The following is an 11,476-nucleotide window of genomic DNA, read 5'->3' as shown; positions in this document are numbered from 1 at the left end:
AAGGAAAACTCATGTTGGTGAAACTGTCCAATGTTCAAGGCTGAGAATCAATTAAATAAAACTGCTCACTGTCAATGTACTTCCATAGCTGAAACAATATTACAAAATAAATATTTCCCATAGTAAACAACTCGGATTTTGAGCCCTTGTATTTTACGCTATTTTTTGTTTACATCATTTTCAAACCTTCTAAGTACTCACTAAATACAGAGGGAGAACTTTATGATGAAACTGACCTTTTACCCCACTTTTCCGAAGCTCTCGGTCCTGGATGAATCCTGCAAACATCTGAGTTTCCATGAAGAGATCCAGGAAGTGGCGAACACTTCGGGAAGTGTGGGATTTACGGAATGGCTCCCTTTGAAATACACGCTCCCCATGCTCAGTAACAGTCATGCTAAAAGAATAATGTCCTACCAGCTCCACGAAAAACCTGACAAATGCTTCGGACACCAGAGAGTTGAGTGTCAAATCTGCTGCAAAAATCAGAGAGAAGAAAAAGAAAAAGTCCCCTAAGTTTTGTGTTTATGGGAACACTGTCTCTGGTTATAAAAGTGATGCCTAGGAAATCACAGATTAAAAGAATGAGAATAAACATAGGAATCTTCATTCTTAGCTTTCTTGCTCCCTCCATGACCTACAAAAAGCAAATGGTTTATATTACGTTCATTTTCTTCCCACACATACTCTTATTACATCTCTCAGCCTGGCTTGCACTTCTGTGATTTCACTGGAACTGCTCTTTCAAAGGCCAGCAGTGAGAACCAGCCAAGTTTAATCTGCTTTTCTATTTCTATCCTGCTTTACACTCTATGCTGCATTTCTGCTGACTTCCTCCTCATTCCTCTGGTCTCCTATAACTTTACGCTCTGATTTCCTGATTCTTCTCCTGTCTTTTGATGAAACATTTGTTTTTTTCCTGTCTCTTTGTCCTCCTCCAGAGCATGGTCCTGAGCTAATTGGCATAGAAGTAGAGGGGGCTTTCCATGTTAGTTATTCTAAACCATAGCTCTCCGGTCTTGTTATTTCACCAAAATTCACCTTTGATCTTTTCAGACTTCTTATGGTGATCACCATTTGGCTTTCCCATTAGCACTTAGATTGTTTGTCTAAAAATCACTGTATCATGTCCTTTTGGGAAATTGGTAAAATATGAATCAAATCAATAAGCAATATGTCCAAAACCAAATTCATTATACTTCTCCACGAAATTAATTTCTCTCAACTTCCTCATTTCATGTTGCACCATGCTTATTCCATAATAATAATTTGTTGAGTACTTAAGAGGCATCAGAGACTGTATGAAGTGTTTTTAAAAATGTACTAAGCCAATGACACAGGTATCATTATTTCCCTTTTATAGATGAGGAAACTGGGGCTCAGAACAAAGACATTCTCCAGGGGTCATCTCATCTTATACAATGGAAGAGCCTTCAGACTCCCAAGTCAGGTGGTTCTTAACCACTATAGTATACTACATTATAATGCCTTCCTGGTTCCAGGCTCAAAACTCAGATTCAGCTTAGACTCCTCCTTTTTCTTCCATATTCAACAAGTATTTTTCTCCCTTCACGATACCTCTTGCTCTTTCCCATGGGCTCCACCTTAGACTATGAATAAGAAATCTAGGTTTAGTTAGTCTACCACGAAACAGCTGTATAAAGGTAGGCAACTCACTTTACCACTCATGTCTGCTCTTTCTATATCTGTGTAATGAAGTAGTTGATTAGGTGATTTCTAAATTCTCTTCCAGTGTTACATTTTGATTCTTTTTTTTTTCCTTTTTTAATCATATTTTTTAATGGTGACATCGGTTAATGATGTTTTGATTCTAATCTAGATTTTTATTATATATCATTCAGCAGACTTCCTTTCCATCTCTTCTGCAGCTGAGAATCCATGGTCTATTACTGCTTTTATCACTCTCCCATCCCCTCCAGCTACTGCCCCATTTCTCCATTTTGCAGCAAAATTTCTTGGAAGAGTTGTTTATACCTGTTTTATACACTTTCTTACATTTAATTTCCTTTCTTTTTAAAATTATATTTTTCTATAACTTACCTTCTATTCCTCGGTTCTGTTTTAATGTATGTACTTTATATATTTTATATATTCTTTTACAAGTATGACTATTTCCTGAGGCCAGCAGTGAGATGAATACCACACGGCTTAAGACAGAACATGACGTGTGTCTCTGAAGCTCCCGTGGGACACCCTCTCAGTGGTGTTCTTCCTCTGCTCTCCAATAGAGGGTGACTGTTGTTTTGAATTTTGTGTTTATCATTCCCTTGCTTTACATTAGTTTCACTACACACACATGCAACATGAACATATTGTTAGGTTTTGTATGTCTTTGAACATAATATAAAACATTATATTCTACTTCTACTGTTTTATTCAATATGTTTTTAAGATTCTGTTTTAATGTGACATTCTCCTGTCAATGGACACTTAGGTTGTGTTTAGTTTTTGCTATCACATACAATGCCATTATGAAAATTATTGTACTTGTTTCTTAGTTATCATGTGTAAAAGTTTCGCTAGGGTATATTTCTAAAAACTGAATTGTTAGCTTGTAGGATATGTACATCTTTAACTTCACTAGATGATACCAAATTGTTTTTCCAAAGTGATTGAACTAATTTACATTCTCATCAACTCTTGATATTGTCAGACTGTTTAATTTTTGCCATTATGGTAGGTATAAAATGCTATCTCATTGTGGTTTTAATTTACAGTTCCCTGATTTTGATGAGCTTGCAAATCTCTTTATATATTGGCCTTTCATGTTTCCTCTTCTATGAAATGATTGTTCATATCTTTTCTCCATTTTTCTTTTGGGTTGTTCATCTTTTTATTATTGAATTGTAGGAATTTAAAAAAAATAAATTCTAGATATTATTCCTTTGTTAGTTATGTTGGTTGAAAATGTCTTCACCTAGTTTGCAGGGTTTTTAAAAATTTCTTTTCCATGGTGTCTCCTGATGAACAGAAATTTAACATTATCAAGTTAATCTTTTCCTTTATGGTTTGTGATGTGTATAACAATAACATTTAAGAAATTCATACTGTCTCCAAACAAAATATTTTCTTCTATTCTTTTCTAAACTTTTTAATGTTTTACTTTTTTACATGTAAGTCTTTAATTCATTGGAATTAATTTTGTGTATAACGTGAGCTGTGGATCCATACTAATTTCTTTTCACATGGAAAACTAATTGCTCTAGTATTGTTTCCTGAACAGTTCATTGTTTTCCCACTGATCTGCAAGTCTGGTGCTGACACAAGTCAAGTCTCCTTAAGCATGTGCACGCTCTATTCTTTCCATCATTCTATGTGTTTGTTTCTGTACCAAACCCAACTGATCTTAATTCCTGTGACTTTATGACTGATCTTGATGTTTTGTTGGGCAAGCCCTTCAATCTTGATCTTCCTTTTCAAGAGTGTATTAGCTATTGTTGGCCCTTTGTACTTCCATTAAAACTTTACAAAAAGCTGAATGTTATTCCAACTCTTTTAACCTTCCCCAATCTCACTTTCTTCTCACCGTTTAACTTAGTTTGTCGTTACCAAGGTCTCCAAAGCCCCTCTCACTGTCAAATCCACCCAATTCTCAATCTTCATCTTGCTGACCTCCTCGCAGCATTAGACAGACTTTACTCTTCCTTCATGAGCCTTTCTTCATTCAGTTCCTACAGTATCAGGGTCCTGGTGTTTTTCACACTCCCCTGGTTTTTCTCCTACTTCTCTAGCTGCTCCTTTTAGTGTCCTTTCCTCAATCCTTCGCTCCTCAACTGCCAAGTGCTGGAAATCTAACCACACCGTCCCCAACCAACCCGGGGCTCCATCCTTAAATACTTGTTATTATCTTTTTAAATCTATACTTACTCTAGAGGGTTATCTCACCTGGTCTCACAGCTTTAAAATGGCAACTTCTCAATTTATGTCTCCGGCCCAATCTTTCCTCTGAATCCCAAATTCATGTATATAAAAGCCTACTTGATATCTCTAGTTGGATGTCTGCTAAGTATTGGATGTCAAATAGGTAGCTCAACATTTAAAACTGAACTTTTAATTACTCCACTAAACCTACTCCTTCCTTAATGTTCCCCATTAGCAAAAAGCCTGTTTTCTCATCTGTAAAATGGTGATTAAGTAACGATACCTGCTTCATAAGGATATTACATAGCTGAAATAAGATATAAACTAAGTGCTTAGCACAATGCCTGGTACAGAGCAACCCACCCAATAAATATTATTCACCCATTTATTTGATAAATACTTACTGAGCATCGCTTTACTGAAAACTGTTTAAAGTACTGGAGATAGAAAACAAAACAGTTGCTGCTCTCATGGAACTTACACTCCAGCGCATCAGATGATAGATAACAAAAGAAAGGTTAGGGAGGATGACAGGAAGTGCTGAGAGAATGGGTTCAATTTGAAACAGGGCGGTCAAGAAAGACCTCACTGAGAAAGTGACATTTCAGTATGAACCTGCAGGAAAAAAAAGCAAGAGCCAAGCAGATATCTGGGGGAACAGCATTCCATAAATGGAACGGAGCGAGTGCAGAAATCCTAAAATAGAAGGGGACCTGGCACATCTGAGGGTCAGCGAGGAAGCTGATTATAAGCTTTCGAGGCACAGGTACTTCCACACGACTTTTGCATATCCTTTAGCAGGGTGCTGGGCAGTCACTCAACATTCACTGCCTGGACCTCGAGTCCACAGTCACCTGTCTTATACCTGGTGAAAATTTCTGCTCCTGAGCCAAGATTTCATTTCGTTCTTCCAAAATCTGCATTAGGGCAGCTTGGAGTTTAGGTGGTAGAATTTCATCCTCATCAGATACCTTAAGAGAAGAAATTGAAAATTTTCATAAGCTTTGAGAGAGAAAGCCTGAAACATGCACTAGTTAGGTCCCCCAAAGTCACCCCGCAGGTGACTTTGTATATATTTTGGCTTAAGAGTCAGTCTGAAGGTTTCTTCCCACATTGAGCAGAATCCATGATATTTATGGTGTGTACATCTTAACTATATCAAATAAATAAAATACTTTATAAAATTTTCTGCCACTTTCCACCAAATGTCTCTCAATCCACAAGTCTTATATGTTACGAAGATCATCCCCGTCCACACTGTTAGGCTGTAAGGCCCGTGTCTTCATTCTGTGTCTTCATTCATCTTTCGATTCTGACTAACATCTATCTGGAAAGAATCGGTGCTAAATGCTTGTTTAAATTTAATTAAATTCAAGGCTTATTGGTCAACCCGTTTGGACTTGAAGGGAGGGTTGCTTCTTTTGAGAATGACATTAATCTGTTTCCTCCTTCCTTTTTTGGGCTAGACAGGTATAAACCCAAGCCAAAATTTTCAGGTCAATCTTGTATGATTGGCTACAGTGTCAAGTCAAGGATGTGTAGGAACGAAAAGTCTTGTCTGAGTCATCTTCTCTAAGTACTTTCACATATTTTCTGTCCAATTATCCCCAAACATTATGTAATGACCTCTTTTGTTACTCACCTCCTGTAAGAACTTGTCTGCACAGAGATCAACTATCAGCACCTATGGGATAAAGGAGCCAGGCAAGTTTAACCAGAGACAGTCACAGAGAAACACACTAGGCGCTGCTAGATCAAGAAGAGTGCTTTATTCTTTCAAGCAATGGGAATAATTTTAAACAAAATTAACCTAAAGTTATGACCCATTTAAAAGTTAACTCATCAATACACCAACAAATAAACTGCAAGTAAAAAAATGATGGCAAGCACATCTATAGATTAAAAGAGACTAAAAAGCATATCAGCCAAATGTAATGTGTAGACTTCATTTGGGACCTGATTCAAACAAACTATGGAATATTTATTAAATAATTGGAGATTTGAACACTGGATTTTGCTGATGTTAATATATTATTATTGAATTTTTTAGGTGGGATAATGGTATTGTGATTGTTAAAAAATGCCTTTATGTTATGCCTTTATTTCATAATATTTAGAGAGAAAATTATTTCAAGATATGCTGGGAGAGAGGAGTGGTAAGGGTAAAGACGGCCATAACTTGGTAAGTATTGAAGAAGGGTGATTGGATTTATTTTACTCTTTTGTTTACTTTTACATATGTTCAGAATTTTTCATAACAAAAGGTTTTTTAAAAAGTTAATATAAAAATCAGTTGCATTTCTATACATTAACAATGAACTATCTGAAAGAGAAATTAAGAAAAAAGAAATTTAAAAAATCTCATTTTTAAAAATATCATTTTATATTAGTGTCAGGTGTACAGCATAGATATTAGACATTTATATAATTTACGAAGTGATCCCCCACATATGTCTAGTACCCACCTGGCACTATACACAGTTATTACAACATTATTGACTATATTCCTTATGCTGTATTTCACATCTCATGACTATTTTGTAACTATCAATTTGTGCTTCTTAATCCCTTCACCTTTGCACCCAGCCCCTGAACCTCTCTCCTACGTAGCGATCACCAGTTTGTTCTCTGTATCTGTGAGTCTGTTTTTCTTTCATGTGTTCATTTATTTTGTTCTTTAGATTCTACATATAAGTGAATTTATATGGTACTTTTCTTTCTCTGACTTATTTCACTTAGCATAATACCCTCTAGGTCCATCCATGTCATCACAAATGGTAAGATTTCATTTTTTATGTATGAATAATATTCCATTGTATATCTGCACCACCTCTTCTTTATCTAATCATCTATCGATAGGCACTTATGTTGCTTCCATTTCTTGACTATTGCAAATAGCACTGCAGTGAACATAGGGGTACAAATATCCTTTTGAATTAGTGTTTGGTTTTCTTTGGATAAATACCCAGAAGTGCAATTGCTGGATCATATGGTAGTTCTATTTTTAATTTTTTGAGGAACCTCCAAACTATTTTCCAGAGTGGCTGCACCCATTTGCAATCCCATCAACAGTGCATGAGGGTTCTCCTTTTTCTCCACATCCTCGCTAACATTTGTTGTTTTTTGATTTATTGATGATGGCCATTCTGACAAGGGTGAAGTGATATCTCATTGTGGTTTTAATTTGCATTTCTCTGATGATTAGTGACCTTGACCATCTTTTCATATGTCTGTTGGCCATCTGTATTTCCTCTTTGGAGAAACACCTGTCCATTTTTTAATTGAATTGTTTGTGGTTTTTTTGGTGTTGAGTTGTATGAGTTCTTTATAAATTTTGGATATTAACCCTTTAACAGATATATCATAGCCAAATATCTTATCTCATTTAGTAGGGTGTCTTTTAGTTTTGTTGATGGTTTCCTTTGCTGTACAAAACCTTTTTAGTTTGATGGAGTCCCATTTGTTTATTTTTCCTTTTGCTTCCCTTGCCCAAGAAGATATATCAGAAAAAATATTACTAAGAGCAATGTTAGTGAGTTTACAGCCTATGTTTTCTTCTAGGAGTTTCATGGTCTTACATTTAAGTATTTAATCCATTTTGAGTTTATTCTTGTATATGGTGTAAGAAGGTGGTCCAGTTTCTTTTTTTTTTCTTTTTTCTTTTGCATATGTCTGTCCAGTTTTCTCAACACCATTTATTGAAGAGACTGTCTTTACCCTAATTATATATTCTTGCCTCCAAAACAACCATATAGGCGTGGATTTATTCCTGGACTCTCTATTCTGCTCCACTGATCTGTGCGTCTGTTCTTATGCTAGTACCGTGCTGTTTTGATTACAATAGCCTTGTAGTACAGTTTGAGATCAGGTAGTGTGATACTTTCAACTTTGTTCTTTCTCAAGACTGCCGTGGCTCTTCGGGTCTTTTATGATTCCATATAAATTTTTGGAAAAATCTCATTTTCAATTGCATCAGAGCGAATAAAATACCTAGGAATAAATTTAACCAAGGAGGTGAAAGATCTTACTGAAAACTGTAAGACACTGATGAAAGAAATTAAAGAAGACACAAAAAAATAGAAAGATGTTCTGTGTTCTGTATTCACGAAAGAAGTAATATTGTTAAAATGTCTATACTAACAAAGCAATCTACAGAGTCAATGGAATCGCTATCAAAATTCCTATGGCATTTTTCACAGAAAGAGAACAAACAACCTTAAAATTTGTATGAAACCACAGAAGACCCCGAATAGCCAAAGCAATCTTGAGAAGGAAGAACAAAGCTGAGGGCATCTTACTTCTTAATTGCAAAGTACTGTATAGTACACAAAGCTATAGTAATAAAAACAGCATAGTACTGGCATAAAAAAAAAAAAAAAGACATATAGATCAATACAATAGAGTCCATAGTAAATTAATTTACAACAAAGGAGCTAAGAATATACAATTGGGAAATGGCAGTCTCTCAATAAACAGTGCTGGAAAGACTGAATGCCACATGAAAAAACCGAATCTTACTCATACTCAAAAATCAACTTAAAGTGGATTAAAGATTTGAATGTAAGGCCTGAAATCATAAAACTCTTAAAATAAAACAGAGGTTAAGCATCTTGATATCAGTCTTGCTAATGATTTTTTTAATTTGACACCAAAATCAAAGGTAACAAAGGCAAAAATAAACAAGTGGGGACTACACTAGACTAAAAAGATTCTGCATAGTAACGAAACCATCAATAAAATGAAAAGAAAACCTAGCGAGTAGGACAAAATATTTGAAAATCATATATGGGATAAAGTGTTAAAATCTAAAAATATATAAAGAACTCATAGAACTCAAAAGCAAAAAAAAAAAAAAAAAGCCAAATAAACACAACAACAAACAAAAAATGAATCCAATTAAAAAACGGGCAGAAAGACTTAACAGACTTTTCTCCAAAGAAGACATACAAATGGCCAACAGGTACATGAAAAGATGCTCAATATCACTAAACATCAGAGAAATGCAAATCAAAACCATAATGAACTATTACTTCGCATTTGTTAGAATGACTGTTATCAAAAGATAAGAAACAAATATTGGCAAGGATGTGGAGAAAAGGGAACCCTTGTGATCTGTTGGTGGGACTGTAAATTGTTACAGCCATTATAGAAAACAATATGACAGTTCCTCAAATAATTAAAAGAAGATCTACCATATGATCCAGCAATTCCACTTTGGGCATATACCCAGAGGAAACAAAATCACTATCTTGAAAGAAGATATGCACTCCTATGTCCACTGCGGCATTATTTACAAGAGCCAAGACATGGAAACAATCTAGGTTTCCACTGACAGATAAACAGGTAAAGATGTGGTATGTATATTCAATGGAATATCATTTAGCCATAAAAAGAAGGAAATTCTGCTGTTTGTGATAACAAAGATGGACCTTGAGGGCATTATGCTAAGGGAAATAAGTCAGGCAAGGAAAGAGAAATACTGTATGATCTCACTTATATGTGGAATCTAAAAATATCAGAACTCATTGATACAGAGAACAGATTGGTGGTTACCAGAGGTGGGAGCCTGGGGGATGTGCAAAATAGATGCAGGTGGCCAAAAGGTACAAACTTCCAGTTATAAGATGAGTAAGTCCTGGGGATGTAATGTACAGCCTGATAACTTTAGTTAACAATAATGTATGTTTGAAAGTTGCTAAGAGAGTAGATCTTAAAAGTTCTCATCAAAAGAAAAAAAAATTGTAATTATGTGTAGTGATAAATGTTAATTAACTTTATTGTGGTAGTTATTTCACAATACATATTCTATATATCAAATTATTATGTTATATACCCTAAATTAGTACAATGTTATAGGCCAATTATATCTCAATAATACTAGGGGGGAAAAAGGTTAACCCAATAGAGTAATGGGGAAGAGCAGTCTTTTCGGCAAATGATACCAAGATAGTTGGCTATTCATATGAAAAAAACCCCAACCCCTATTTCCTATTATACATGAAAAAGTCAAGGCCCAAGATTCAGAACCAAAAATTAAAGGCTCAGTAATAACACTTCCAAAGCTTCCAGGGGATAATGCAGAATATCTCCGTGAAGTTACTATAAAGAAAAACTTAAGTAGCTCACACACAAATACTAATCGTAAAGGAAAAGATTGATAATTCTGACCACATTAAAATTAAGAATGTCTGTGCATTAAAAAAAAAAAAACAAAAAAACATTTTGGAGAATGAAAAGGCAAGTCACAAAGGGGCTGGCATCCAAAATATAAAAAGGTCTCTTATCAATCAATAAGGGTAAACAATCCAGTAGAAAGACAGACAATCAGTTTTACAAAAGATGATATTTGAAAGGCCAATAAACACGTAGAAAGATGCTCACCCTCAACAGTAATCAAGGAATGCAAATTAAACCACAATGCGAATACCACTATGCACCCACCAGAGAGGCTAAATTATACCAACTGATGATGAGAAGTGCTGAAGAGGATTTGGAGCAACGGGAACTCTCATACACTGCTGGAGGGAGTTTAACTTGGCACAACTACTTTGGAAAACAGTTTGACTTTATTTACTAAAGCTGAAAATATGCTTACTTTATGATGCAGCAATTCCATTTCTAAGTATATACCCACAGAACTGCATGAATATATGTACCAGGGGTCATGTATGAGAATATTTATAGCAGCACAATTCATAATAACCCCAAACTAGAAACAACTCAGATGTCCATCATTTATAAGATGGGTAAGAAAACAACGGAATGCTACACACAATTAGAATAAACAAACTACTGTCAAATTTATCAACGTAGATAAATCTTATAATATTGACCAAAAACAAATATCTCTATCTCTATCTACCTATCTACCTTATCTATCTATCTATCTATCTATCTATCTATCTATCTATCTATCTATCTGTCTAATCTATCGTATCAGTCCATTTATATCAAGTTTAAAACCAGGCAAAACTGAACTATATTGTTTAGGGATATATGACTAGGATGTAAAACTATAAAGAATAACACAAGAATAACCCCCAGTTCGCTATTGTAAATAAGATAGGATTTTGGATTCATGTAAACTACAGAATTTTTCTCACTTTAACAAAAAGATGGAAAAATATGATAGCACAATGTATTGGTAATTATATATTAATATTAATTAACAACAACTCCATCACTCTTAAAGACCACTTATTTTCTTTGTCAGTGTTCTAGTCTTTTCCATAGGTACCATTTCTCCCATCTCACCTCTTCAATGGGTAGGTCCTGGAGCTGTGGTAAGGAGCAAGACAGGATTCCGATAAGGAATGGAGTAGGTGAGCACACGATGTCGATCATAGATGCTGGCAGGACCGGGATGTAGGTATGCTGCCAGGTAAATGGGTACAATGTGGCAACCACAGCATGGCCACATTTTGACAGGGTGCTAGCCAGAGGAGGAAGCAAATGACAGTCACATACAATGCAACAACATATGGAGGGCATTTCCAATGTTATGTTTATAGAATTACAAATTGATGGCAGTTAGTGATCACAGGTTAAACATTCTATGATTACTCATTAATTTTTAATATTTTATTTAAATTTT

General features: G+C 35.1%; 1 protein-coding gene across 1 annotated transcript in view; it reads right to left on the bottom strand.

The window, feature by feature from the left end:
• Window positions 1-11,476, bottom strand: part of DENND2C (DENN domain containing 2C) — a 77,239-nt gene that overhangs the window by 4,628 nt on the left and 61,135 nt on the right. The window contains exons 15-16 of the mRNA XM_011366738.2: window positions 5,525-5,566; window positions 4,748-4,853 (exon numbers count right to left, since the gene is read on the bottom strand). Coding sequence (XP_011365040.1) covers window positions 4,748-4,853; window positions 5,525-5,566 — 148 coding nt within the window. The remainder of the gene's footprint in view (window positions 1-4,747; window positions 4,854-5,524; window positions 5,567-11,476) is intronic.

The sequence above is a fragment of the Pteropus vampyrus genome, unplaced genomic scaffold (assembly GCF_000151845.1).
Source record: "Pteropus vampyrus isolate Shadow unplaced genomic scaffold, Pvam_2.0 Scaffold6, whole genome shotgun sequence".
In the NCBI taxonomy this organism is placed as follows: domain Eukaryota; kingdom Metazoa; phylum Chordata; class Mammalia; order Chiroptera; family Pteropodidae; genus Pteropus; species Pteropus vampyrus.
This window is presented reverse-complemented; position numbering and strand designations above follow the sequence as displayed.